General features: G+C 34.5%; 1 protein-coding gene across 5 annotated transcripts in view; it reads right to left on the minus strand.

Annotated features, from left to right (window-relative positions):
- The window catches only part of LOC144965943 (vitamin D3 receptor-like), a 334,906-nt gene that overhangs the window by 277,964 nt on the left and 42,739 nt on the right, over positions 1-14,203 (minus strand). For 4 of the 5 annotated variants that reach the window (XM_078901821.1, XM_078901822.1, XM_078901823.1 and 1 more), the window contains one exon: positions 3,009-3,456. The exons of the other annotated variant lie outside the window; for it this stretch is intronic. In XM_078901821.1, the coding sequence (XP_078757947.1) occupies positions 3,009-3,042 (34 nt within the window). In that variant the 5' untranslated portion in view covers positions 3,043-3,456. The remainder of the gene's footprint in view (positions 1-3,008; positions 3,457-14,203) is intronic. 5 annotated transcript variants of the gene reach the window in all.

Consider the following 14,203-nt stretch of genomic DNA (forward strand, 5'->3'; position numbering starts at 1 on the left):
GAGAGGAGAGAGAGAGAGAGAGAGAGAGAGAGAGAGAGAGAGAGAGAGAGAGAGAGAGAGATAACCATTCAAATACAGAATGTGACTCAAATGAATTAGAATCTTTCTTTTTTTCTTTTTTTTTTTTTTTTTTTGTTAAATAGAGAATGGGATTGATGACTTTTAGTTTCAATAATTTTCGTTTCCCAGCGTCAGTCTGCTTCCAGTTACATAATCTTTTATATTTTTTATTCTGAAAACGAAGATCGTAGACTAGTCTAGAAATTTGGTCGTAAAATGAGACTTTTTTTTTTTTTAAATCTCAGGAATGGGAGACACCCAATGTTTGTCGTCACTTTGCCAGTTTAGATCTATCTCCATATTTTAAATACGACAATAAACAGGTATAGGGATAATGACCTTTTAAAAAAAAAGATTTAATTTAAAAATTAGTAACATGAGACTTGATAAGGAATTGACCCTGGGATTATTCGTGTCAGAAGGAGTTTCTAAAAGAGGAAATGGTATTCAAACTGCCTGCAGTAATAGATAGATACCTAAGGTGTCGTGAGTGGTGATGGTTTTACGTCTAAGGTTAACTGATTTTTTTTCAGGGTAGGTTTCAAGAATGACTTCCGGATTGTTTTGTTTTGATTGGTGTTTTTTTGTTTATTGTATTCTGTAGTAGTAGTAGTAGTAGTAGTAATAGTAGTAGTAGTAGTAGTAGTAGTAGTAGTAGTAGTAGTAGTAGTAGTTAGTAGTAGTAGTAGTAGTAGTAGTAGTAGTAGTAGTAGTAGTAGTAGTAGTAGTAGTAGTAATAATAGTAGTAGTAGTAGTAGTAGTAGTAGTAGTAGTAGTAGTAGTAGTAGTAGTAGTAGTAGTAGTAGTAGTAGTAGTAGTAGTAGTAGTGGTAGTTTTGTTGTTGTTGTTGTTGTTTTGTGTGTGTGTTTTTGGAAGGTTTTTTTATTTTGCTCGCTTATTTTGGTTTGTTTTAGTTTGTTTTGGGGGTTTTTTTTGGTGGTTATTGTTATCGTTTTGGGTTGCTGTTTTTTGTGTGTTTTTTTTTTTTTTTTGTTTTTTTTTTTTTTTGTTTTTTTTTTTGTTGTTTTTTTTTTTTTTGCTTTCCTTTTTTCTTTTGTTTACTTTTGTTTGTCTTCGTTGGATAGATGGAATTTTATTTCTCTAACATTGAGAGATAGAGATAGATAGATAGATGGATAGAAGGATATATATATATATATATATATATATATATATATATATATATATATATAGAGAGAGAGAGAGAGAGAGAGAGAGAGAGAGAGAGAGAGAGAGAGAGAGAGAGAGAGAGAGAGAGAGAGAGAGAGTTTGTAAATTTTCACTATTTTGAGTTTAAACTAACTTTTCTTCATTGAGTTCAATCCGACGTAATGTCAGATAAACACGATGGGAATAAAATATAGCGGTTAACACAATCGTATGCACATATATGTATAATATATAAGCATAACTGTCTGTTCAATGAACGTGATGAATTGATCGACTCCAACTGTATGATTCAGTAAAGTTTGAACTTAATTTCTATTGTCTTGATAGAGAAAACATTTTGCAACTTAGTAAGAGAATTCCACGGAGCTTTTTAAGTTGGCACGGAGAGATATTTTCTGCATTTATTTCGCTCACTTATCGTAGAAATCTTTCCCAATGTTCAGAACGGTGCCATCTATCCAACGAAGACGTTTATTTTCATTCATTTTTTTAAAATGTAAAGGCTAAGAATTGAATTTGAAAAATCAAGTTCGCCTAATGCGAACATATTTACAGGTCTGATAACCCAAATGAGTCCATACTCATTGTTGTAACGGAAATACTCACAAACCAACGATAAATATTGCCCATTACAACAATGTTAAATCAATGGCCTAATAGCGTTCGGTTATCAGACTTGCAATGGGAAGTGAAAGTCGTGACATCACAAAATTCTCTCTTCCAGTACAAAACTCATCGGAAGTGTGTAAACAGTCGTAAGGAGGACTTACTAAAAATGAATAGGTTGCATATTGAATCATATAAAGTTGCATAACTGTATTAATAGCAGAATGTATAGACAGAGTCTTATGATTACCGAAAATGTTTCATATAAATTGTAGGAATTTGATTGTATCCAAAATAACGAGAGAAACCACTAACTGGTATCGATCAATGCGAAGATTCCCACCTCACTGTCATACTCGCTTAACCGTTGTCTGGCGCTTGTTTTCGATGAGATTTGACAAAACAAATTTGTTTTTTCGATAAAATCACCACGCTGTCTAATCACTCTCATGCCAATTGTAAGACCGTGAAAAATTTGGCGACGATTAAGCCATTGGTTTCACAGCCTTAGTGTAACTGAAAATCCAATTTGCCAATTATATAATAAGACAAGGACAATAAAGGACAAGAAATTTGAGAAAATCAATGAAGAAAAGAGGAAGTGCCAATTCCAGCTTGGTGGGAAGGGGGGGTGGGGGGAACATTTGACTAAAGGCCATTTAAAAAACAGATACAAGAAATGAAGAGAAAAATATCAGATGGTGTGGGTGTGGTGAGGAAGAGGAGAAGGGGGGGGGGAGAGAGCAGAGAGAGAGAGAGGGGGGGGGAGGGTGAGCAGGCAGAAAAGGAACTAGAAGAGGATTAGAAGAAAGAGGAGGAGGAGGAGCAGGAGGAGGAGGTAAACGACGACGAGGAGGAGGAAAATGAGGAGGAGGAGGAGGAGGGAAACGACGAGGAGGAAGAGGAGGGAGAAGAAAAAAGAGGAGGGGGAGGAAGAGGAGGAGCTTAACGACAAGGAGGAGGAGGAGAAGAAGAAAAAGAAGAAGAAGAAGAAGAAGAAGAAGAAGAAGAAGAAGAAGAAGAAGAAGAAGAAGAAGAAGAAGAAGAAGAAGAAGAAGAAGAAGAAGAAGAAGAAGAGGAGGAGGAGGACTAGAAGAAGACGAAAGAAGAGGAGGAGGGGAAGGGGTAGTTACGAATGGTTAAGGTATGTTAAAAAGTGTTGTTATACTCACCTCGTTGGTACTGTTTGACAGGTGTTCGAATCATGTCAGGCAAGCATGAAATCCTGCGGATAGTACAACAGCGTACAGCCAGGGTAAATCCAATATCATTCACAACTCCTCGTTTAACGATAGCGTACAGCCTGAGTTAATCCAATTTCATCCACAAGCCTGCGATAGTAAAACAGCGTACAGCCTGGGTAAATCCAATCTTATTCTCAAGCCTGCGATTGTACAACAGCCTGGGTAAATCCAATATAATAAAGTAGTCTGCACAAGAAAACACAAGGAAAACTGTCTTAAATGCAAACACAATCACGAGTGTGCGTGTGTGAATGTGTAATGCCAATCACATTCTACACACAAATCTTTAAACCAGTAACAGTAGTTGTTGACGTAACACGTTAAAATTTTGCAGGGAGAAATTTGTTGACGTCGAATGAAAGTATCAGCAGATAAACTGGTGATAAAGAATATAAAGGACAATAATAACTTAATGATAAGCAAACAGAGATTTATTTCCTGTGGTCTTGAAAATATACAACTACACGCTATAATTAGATCGTGTATCAAGTGTAATCAATGAGAAAATTATGTGTGAATAATCAGCTCAATTAATCGCATCATATAAATAACGTTCCCGGACTACTACTACCGTCTTAGAACATTCACTTATTTTAAAATCAACTGTACGCACAATTAATAAATATTGGCTACCAAATCGTGTTCCAAATGGCTTCAGATCGATTCATGTGTTACATTTGACGAGCATCGATGAAAAGGTTTAGTCACGGAAAAAGTCTGATTCTAGTGTATTTTTGTTTGTCAACAAGACGAGGCAAATTCCTATACCATTAACACTACAGTATTAATTATGATAGAGTGACAATCGATTTATTTCTAAAGACGACGATTTGCTTCCAAAGAGGCCTGACTTGAATCCGATGTACTGCACGATTTGGTCAATGACGCCCAACATGCTTCATAATAAATGTACTGCCCCAGTTCACACAGAAGCAGAATTTTTAAAAAGTGGATTCAAAATGCATGGGATCCAATTACTATTCAAGACACCAGAAAATCAACCGGATCAATGAGGGGGGGGGGGGGAGGCTGCAAATGGTCATAAATCAAATGGAGGGGGGTGAGGAGGATCGAGGTATAAATACATCAAATTTTAGAATGACGTCCAAAGACTTCGTTATGGCAAAAATGCGATGTGCTTAATCAAACCACCGTAAAATTAAAAATTTTCAAAGTACAGTATGTTTTTTTGTATTTTTTTTTTTTTTTTGTTTTTTTTTTTTTTTGTTTTGTTATTGACATATTTCAGATTTGAATACGATTTCATCAAAAGTTTTGTTTTGTTTTTGTTTTTTGACATTGGTGCAGAATTTACTTAAGTTTTGATTGATATAAGTTTTAACACTGAGCGCCCTTTTGGTAGCTGAGCTATGATGACAGTAGAAAGGGGTAATTTTTTTAAAAATCGTAATTTACAATGTGTGTGCTTTTAATCACTGACACATTTCAGGTTTGAATACCCCAAGAACAGCTGCAATGACATCAATTTGGTTTTCAACATATTAATTAAAATTTATTAAAGTTTTTGTTTGTTTGATATCTTACTTGTGATCGTGTGTTTGCGCAATGGGAGCGATCTATATTCCGGTTTTCGTCCAACAAAGTCATCAATCACATGATTTGTTGCTGCACAACGATTGGACATTTCTCAATGAAAGTAAACACGCTGCTTTGTTTATGAAAGTTGTTAACATACCCATGATTCAAGCTGAGCAAAATGGCCAATTGTGACGTTGGATATTTCTCAAACAGTGAACACTTCTCACTATGTAGGTCATTTTGAGTACACTTTGAAATGTGACCAATGACCTCGAGCACATGGAAATGTAATATAGACCATGCCCATTGTCCGATCTAAAGTTACCACCACCCTATTTGAATGACAAGACGCAAGCGTCCGTCCAGTTCGTCCCAAGTCTTTTGCAGCATGAATGACAAGAGCGAACGGCGTCTCTTATTTTGTCTTAAGGTGACGTCATACACAAAAGAACTTTACAGTGTCAAGGCAATGTTCCAAGTTAATATCCTTAGATTGACATGTTAAATGAAATAAACTTTCAAGAATCATGTCAGACAAAGCCAAAATAAATTACGATTTATGTCAAAATCACCCTTTTCTACTGATGACGTCATAGCTCAGCTACTAAAGGACGCACAGTGTTAAAACTTATATCAATCAAAACTTGAATAAATTCTACACATAATGCAGAAATCGTTTGATGAAATCTTACATAGCTCTCGAGTCATTCAAAACTGAAATGTGTCAATAATATTTTTTTTTTAAAGAAACTCACTGTATATTTTTGAAAAGTACATAACATACAAAAATGGGTTTCATTATGGTAGATTTTCACCATTCGCATCATGACTTGTATCACGTATAGAAAACAGGTTTCTAAATTTTCCGAGAGGGTAGAGATCGTTGTTTTGTTTTGTATTGTTTTTTTTTGGGGGGGGGGGGGGGTTGGGGTTTTTTTCCACTCGCCCGATATAAAAATTCTCCAAAATTAACTATATAAATTAAACCATCCAGAGATTCATATTCTCGACGGCAAATTGGATGTTCGGCATGAAAAACACTCCGACACAATACCATTTATTTTTGAGGGCGTGGGTTACAATGACACTTCAGTGCCCTTCAGACATAGGACTGGCGTTCCTTACATAAGACAAATGGCTAGTATAGAGTAGAGAATTAAACCCTAGTTATCAGTATCAGGAGACCATTCTGGTAAATGTTAGCATACCAGTCAACAACTCTAATTAATTCGTCGTTTGATGTAACGTGAGGTGGGCGGGAAGGCAAGTGGAGTCTATGTATGTAGCAGATCTATTTCGATAGATCATTAACGTTGTGGCGGTTGATGTAATCAGCAGTGGTTGGCTTACTTATAGACTAAAATAATCGACTATAGTCTAAATTATATACCGTGATGTGGTGATGGGTGCGGTGTTGTTAGGATTGGAATATCTTTAAAACTAAGGTCTCATTATAGTGTACAATGATGATGATGGTGATGTTGATGATGATGATGATGATGATGATGATGATGATGATGATGATGATGATGATGATGATGATGATGATGATGATGTATATATCACACTGAACTTGTCATACATTCCTCCACTGTCATCTCTTGTATCTTGGTAATTCTAGAGGGTGACTCTCTCTCTCTCTCTCTCTCTCTCTCTCTCTCTCTCTCTCTCTCTCTCTCTCTCTCTCTCTCTCTCTCCCTCCTTCCCCTCCAGCATCCCCCTTTCATGTCTTAATTCCCATCCCCTCTTTCTCCCGCCTTTTGATCATCGCCACCACTCGACGGACCTGTGTCCACACTCTTGTACCGGCATTTGACGTCGTCTCCACAACCACTACCACTACGACCACCATCACTACCACCACTATCATCATCATCATCTTCCTCACCACCATCATCATCATTACCACCACCACCTCCAACAGCACCAGCAGCAGCGTTTCAACATGCACGTTACTCTACTGTATTAAAATTAAATGGACCCCCTTCCTTCCCCTGCGCCCCCTATTAATTTCAGCTCACGAAATGTGCGGGTAAAAATTCACCAAGAGGGATATCACAACAACAACAACAACAACAACAACAACAACAACAAAAATTCGATGTCATTTCACTAGAAGTGTATTTGATTGAAAGAAAGCCATTTATTTATACATCACAACTCACCTCGCCTAAATTAGAAAATGCCGAAATGCGCACCCTCCCACCTATTTTTATAGATTGATCAAATTACGCCCTCCCGCCCCAGCCCCTTCTTCTTTGGTCAAATTGCGCTCCCCCCCCCCCCCCCCCCCCCCCCCCCTTCTTCTAATTGAAGTTTGGCCAAAGTGCCCCCCCCCCCCCTTCCCCTCTAATTGATACTCTAGAGTACACCACTATACACATATCAATCAGCTACATTATTTCCACCGACCAAAAAAAAAAAAAACACTACCATCATCATATTATTACCAAGATGAATAATATTAATACAGACAATACAATCACCATTTACAGCAACAATAACCACCAGTATGAAGGCCTATAATATTTTAGTAAATTAATAATGGCGTTATGGTGATAGAACCAGCACCTGGAACTAGAATACATTATAAACCTGTCATTCCAAGCCAGTCCTGAAATGTTATAAAATGCAGACCTGCCTTGTGTTACGAATTCAAAATTCGTAAAATTTCGAATTTTTGCCTCCGATTTAAGAACTTCATGAGCATTTCTAAGTCATTGAAACGTATCTAAAATTAAAGTTGATGCCAGACTACATAATTTAAGGATTTCGAAGTGATATTTAAACCATGTGAGGATGAATTGATTTTTAAAGTCAATCATAGAAAATACAATTTCTATCTCCCATTTATTACGAATTTTAAGATTTTCAAGTAGGCACGTGTTAAAATGTGATCCGGCGCCTCTAAACAGTATAGTATTGTTAGTAAACCAAATGACGAAAGGTTAATTTAAATAGAAAATAAACAGAAATGTGACAATTCAGTTTCTCACTCATGAAATATTTACATATTTATATAAATTTTCACCAAATCAACAAAACTTGACCCCGGTCTCATATATTTGGAAAAAGGTGGAATGTTCACTTTCTGGATCAATCCGACAAAATACCGTTTCAAGGAGACCAGTCACACAATATATGTATCTGGTTAATTCTATTATTACGCAGTCAAATCAGGAAGATGGAATTCTTCCTCGAGGACACATCCAATGTAAAGGGCTTTCCTACTCTACTGACACGGTTGGTTTGACTAAAGCCAGGTACATTGGATATTATATTGATGGATAAAAATAACCCTCATTATATCTATAATAATAATAATACTGATAATAATAATAATAATAATAATAATAATAATAATAATAATAATAATAATAATAATAATAATAATAATAATAATAATAATAATAATAATAATATATAATTAATAATAATAATAATAATAATAATAATAATAATAATAATAATAATAATAATAATAATAATAATAATAATAATAATAATAATAATGATAATAATAATAATAATAATAATAATAATAATAATAATAATAATAATAATGACTTCAGAATGGATCACAACGGGGGTCAGTTTATTATTTAACCATGCATTGGTAAACGTTCCGAATGTCCATACCACGGACACTGCTGTACTCTAAAAAAAAAATAATAATAATTAAGAGTTTATAACACTCTGGGTGTTTTTTGAAAATTTGGCCCGAAAACTCGAATAAAATGACCCTAATATTGTTTTAAATCTTTCAAACCTGGGACTTTGAGAAAGTGATCATTTTAATGGATTGTTAATTGAACGACGAATTTTTGGGTCATTTTTTTTTTCAGAGTACGGTAAAAGTTGCAATCTACTAGAATTACTATTTAAAGTGGTCTGATTTTGCGCGAAACAACAGACAGATTTTGACGGCTCAAAATATTCGTCTCATTATATCTTAATTTCCACGATAAAATAGTCAATAAAAAGAATAAGTGCCGGACTGTAATATTTTTTAAAGAATAAGTGCCCGACTGTAATATGCCTTTCTATAATTTCGCGAGATCTCCACACATACAGAGAGAGAGAAATTCGAGTGGAGTGTATAATATGAAAGGTTACCAGTGTTTACGTGACAACACACTGACGGTGAGATGGATAATGGCAGTGCTTAACACAACACAGAGAGCTCAAGAAAAAAGATGATATTTTCTATTCACTCAAAATAGACGAAACCAAGTTGAATATTGCTGTGCTCTGAAAAAAAAATTAACGCGTTTTAAGACTTTGGCCAGAAAACTCATCCTTCAGAGAATGGTGGATTAAGATGACCCTCGACTTGTCTAAATCTCTCAACCCTGAGACTTCAGTGAAGTCTCAGATTTGAGAGTTTTTGACAAGATGAGGGTCATTTTAATCGATTGTTGAAAGCAGGGTTTTCTGGCCAAATTTTAAATACATGTTTAGAGTACGGCAGAATACGGAGGGCAGGTAAATCTCCACACAACCAAACATTCCGTGACGTCTTTGTGTGGATGGTTTAGACATTGACTTGAGGAAAGAAAATGGAAAAAGTAGAAAACCAGTTTGTTTGATTTGACTTCTCTTTATTTTCCAGGTAAATATTTTGTAAACCAAGCGAAACTCTCGTTCCCTTGGGGACGGGGGGGGGGGGGGGGGGGCTTTTTAGACAAAAAAAGTTTTAAGTTTATAACCTATAGACGGTTCCAAATAACAATCATCTTCTCAAATAGAATTATACTTATGAGTTCCGTGTCGTTTTGTTTAATCCTAAGGTTTTTAGTGACTTCATGAACGTTCATGGAAGGCGAGTTGGAGCCAAAACCTCCAAATTTAGTTATAATTGTCACAATTTTCTTTATTTTAGATCTTTGAAAAACATTTATCTTTCACTATGCATGTAAGTTGATTACAATTACTGCAATTCTAGTTTAAAATTTGGAATTTTCAATTATCATTGACGGCCATGTCACTTTCACCCCAAAATAAAGACATAAATTTTGTCTGTATATTAGCTTTAAACAAACAACAACAAAAAACAATTTAAAAGTAAAATCATCAGCAGAAGCTGTAACTACGGATAGAATAAACAAATACCTTGGAATTGAGGTGACTAAGACAAGTCCCAAATTGCCCCCAGTTGGTTTGCTGGTTTGTTTGTTTTGTTTCTGCCTTCTTTTTTTTTTTTTTGGAGTCTTCTTGACCAAAATAAAGTAAATTGTTATGTGGGTGTAGAGGACTATAATAAACCTTTCAAGATGATGATATGTACTGTACACAAAGACCAGACTGAAAACCAACATGAAGAAAGAGTTAAATCCTCCCAAAGGACAAAAAGACACAACTTCTTTACAAATGGACTAAAATTATCTGTGTGTATGTTCGTGTGTGTGTGCGTGTGTGTGTGCGTGTGTGTGTGTGTGTGTGTTTGAATACTGATCCCATGGATCACTGAAAGAGGCGTGCGTTGCCATCACAGTAGATAGATAGATGAAAAGATTTGTTTATTTGGTAAGACCACAGATACACACACACACACACATACACACACACACATATATATATAATATATATATATATATATATATATATATATATATATATATATATATATATATATATATATATCATCCAGCATCTCCGTATCTACCTTCCTACCTCCCTATGAACTACTCACCTATCTACCTAATTATCTATATTTAACTCCCCCACCCCCCACCCCCTCTCTCTCTCTCTCTCTCTCTCTCTCTCTCTCTCTCTCTCTCTCTCTCTCTCTCTCTCTCTTCTCGTTTCTCTCACAATCAAACACAAACAGACACACACAAACGCAAAGACACAACATACAATCAAACATAAATAAATATTTCATAATTGTGCAAATATAGACCAATGTTAAGCACAAACCCATACAAAAACATGAAAAATAAAAATAAATAGATAACCAAATAAATAAATGAATAAATAATTAAATAAATAAACAAATGAATAAATATTTTTTTAAAAACGTAAATAAATCCCTAGACACTAATGAAAAGAACACAAGAGTCCCAAGACATGCATCTCATAATGTCATAACGTACCTGCTCATTACATACACAATTAGAAAGAAGAAAAAAACCATATGGAAACGAAAAAATAAATGTGAGAACGACTATCCTTAGCCCCAAAACCATTACGATGCTCGTCTCATGTACAGTCAGTGATAAATTGGTACACATTCTATGTTGCGAAATCAAGGCTTTCTTAGCTCTATAAAATGTTCGTAAAATGACAAAATCTGTACACCACCGTCTCAAAGTGATTTTTTTATGATGGGGTGAAAAAGACAGATGCTGGAAATTGTCGATTACGAAACCTTCGCGAAGTCCCAGGTTTGAAAGTTTTTGCTTAGACGAGGGTCATTTAAATCGATCGATATTTGAAGGACGGGTTTCTGGCCAAATTTCTAAATATACGTTTTTCAAGAGTACGACATAAAAAAAAAAAAAATAAAAAAATAAAAAAATAATAAAAAAAAATTTTTTAAAATAAATATATATATATATATATATATATATATATATATATATATATATATATATATATATATATATATATATATATATATATATATATATATAAATCTCAATCTATCGTCATTGGTCAAACAGTTTATAATGACGTGCGTGATGAAGACACACACAAACAAAAGCATCTTAATAAGTGTCTGGACAATCTATTGACTCGTGGGAATCATAATATCAAGCAATACAACACCGACATTCATATAACTCCATTGACGTCATAACGTCCATCCAAAAGTGACCAACGTTTGAAAACGGTTTCATGTCGGAATGATCAAAATGCCAAAGAGTGATGTTAGAGTAAAAATGAACATACAATAGTTGCAGTTTTGGCCACTTTAAGAAACGATGCTTGTTGCCTTCGATAAGACATTCATTTTAACAGTAATCGAAAGTTTATAGTTTTGATATACGATATTATATATATATATATATATATATATATATATATATATATATATATATATATATATATATATATATATATATATATATATTAAGATATACGATATTATAAACTTCCTTTACCAACGGTTTGACCTGATAGAGGGTGTCAACACGCACAATCCCGAACTGTTTTGTTTGTTTTGTTTTTGTTGTTGTTTCGTTTTGTTTCTTTTTTTTTGGGGGGGGAGGGGTTGTTTTTTTTTTACTTGTTTGTTTTCTGTTTTTGTTTTTGCTTTTTGTTTGTTTGTTTTTCTATTTGTTTGTTTTTTGTCTGTTTAGTTTTGTTTTTTGTTTTGTTTTGTTTTGTTTTTTTTTTACTTTTGTTTTGTTTTATTTTTTTTATTTTTTAAATCTTTTTATTTTGTTTTGTTTTTTCCTTTGTAATTCTAAAAAGTGTAGTGTAAAGAGACACGACGTGCATATGTCTGATAACCGAACGCAATACGGCAGCTTCTACTCTAACGGTTCAAAATGATAGGAAATGTGTATGTAATCAGTCATTCGGAGGAATAATAATGAATAGGTTAAATATTGAATCATAAGGTGATAGATTCATAGGATGACGGGACGTAAAAGAGCGTAGATGATCTTTATTGACGACCAGTATATTATATTTAAACAGGAAAATAAGGTGCCATCACTCTGAAACCAGAAGATCAACTACACAAGTATGTATCCAGTCCTCCGGAAGTGTGGTTTTACACATCCAATGAGATTGGACGCCGTTTTTTGACATCACACTTTTGTTTCCTATAATGGGTTCGATTTAACATTACTTTTTATTGCTATAGGCAATGTTTTGTGTTGGTTTCATAGTATTTCTATTACAACAATGAGCCCATAACAAGTTGGGTTATCAGACCTGTAAATGTGTACACGTCGATTAGACAAGCTGTCCAAATCCAACGAGTTAAAACCAATTGTTATCAATTCTATTAGCAGCTAGCCACGCACATTGCCTACTAATTGATTTAATCTCCATTGTATTCGAGGTGGTCAAAAGCTTCCATAGTCTGAAAGACACGTACTTAAAGATGAAACGTTGTCCAGAAAACTCTTTTTTTCAAATATCCTTCGATTACAATTACTCTCATATTTGTAAAAACTCTCAAACCTGGGACCTCAGGAAGTCTTCCTTCAAGCCAGGTTTGAAAGTTTTTGCCAAGTTGAGGGTGATTTTACTCGATCAATTTTTGAAGGACGAGTATTCTGGCAAAAAAAATGTAAATACGTGTTTTGTTTTGTTTTCAGAGTACAGCACACAAAAAAAAGTTGTAAGGATATATATTAATATTGTGTACCAGAAGATACTAGGCAATAGCAGGCATAATAAAATATGCTGCCACTCCATCTTAAACACAACTGGTACTTTTGTGTAGTCTTCTGACGATTGCCAGATCCATTTTGTAATAAAATGCTATACAAGTCAAGGAAATATGTCATGTGGGTTGAAACATCCAAATTTGCAAAGGCACCATGGATTACTCGTTTGTTGAAATATAGAGTAATATAATAACATGTTTTATGAATATTCAATTTCCTTCAGTATTGTTGAGTAACTCTTGACTAAATAAAAACTTCAATTTGCAGTTCACAATTAACATTATTGACAGGTTATAAACACAAGTTTTAATTTGAGATTTTCACGAGCTGAAACCAGTGCAACTCTCTAAGGAGATCAGAAGCAGATTATCTTTTGTCTTTTTTTTTTTCAAAGCTAGTCCAACAGCATTTTTTTTTGTACAATGATGAGAAAAATAGGGTATGTAGAAGTGCCAAAAGAAAATAAAGAATAAAAAGTCACGGGGTCAGTGTCAAACTCAGGATCCAATTGTCACGACACCCTCCGCCTGGCGAGAGAGAGAGAGAGAGAGAGAGAGAGAGAGAGAGAGAGAGACAGAGAGAGAGAGAGAGAGAGAGACAGAGAGAGAGAGAGAGAGAGAGAGAGAGAGAGAGAGAGAGAGAGGACAGCGAGCGGTCGCACAACAGACTGAGCTATCCAGCCACACAAAATCTGGCTTTCAAACTTAGTATCAATCATGCGCGCCTTAACTTTCGACTGAGGGGACCACAACGAGACTGGCTAACAACCCCCGCAAACTCTATGTACTGGGCGAGCAAATTAAGCTATCCGCCCTCCTCTGTATGAAGAAACAAGACATGGCAACATCTAAACATAATATAGGAAACGTGGAATAGCTCCAATATTGGGTTGGATAAAAATCAGAAAAAATGTGGAGCGAGCACTTGTAGTTCAGCTATATTCAAAGGAATCAAGTATCAAATTTTATTTTTATTTCTTATTTCAATGTAATATGGTAACTGACATTGATAGGTTGCAGTCAAAATAAGGCGCTAATAGTTTGTTGTTTTGTTGTTTTTTTTTTTACTTTGGTGGAGATTCAATAACAGTAATTTCAAAATTAATCGTAGTATCAATTTTTTAAAAGTATGTTGGGTATACCATAAATTAAAATCTCTATTTTATCATCATTCAAAAAATTAATTTATTATAATTCATCAAATTCTTAATTTCAATTAAACAACATTCAATCCTAT

This window comes from Berghia stephanieae, chromosome 2, assembly GCF_034508935.2.
Source record: "Berghia stephanieae isolate SIO BIC M18660-M18661 chromosome 2, UCSD_Bste_1.3, whole genome shotgun sequence".
Classification (NCBI taxonomy): Eukaryota; Metazoa; Mollusca; class Gastropoda; order Nudibranchia; family Aeolidiidae; genus Berghia; species Berghia stephanieae.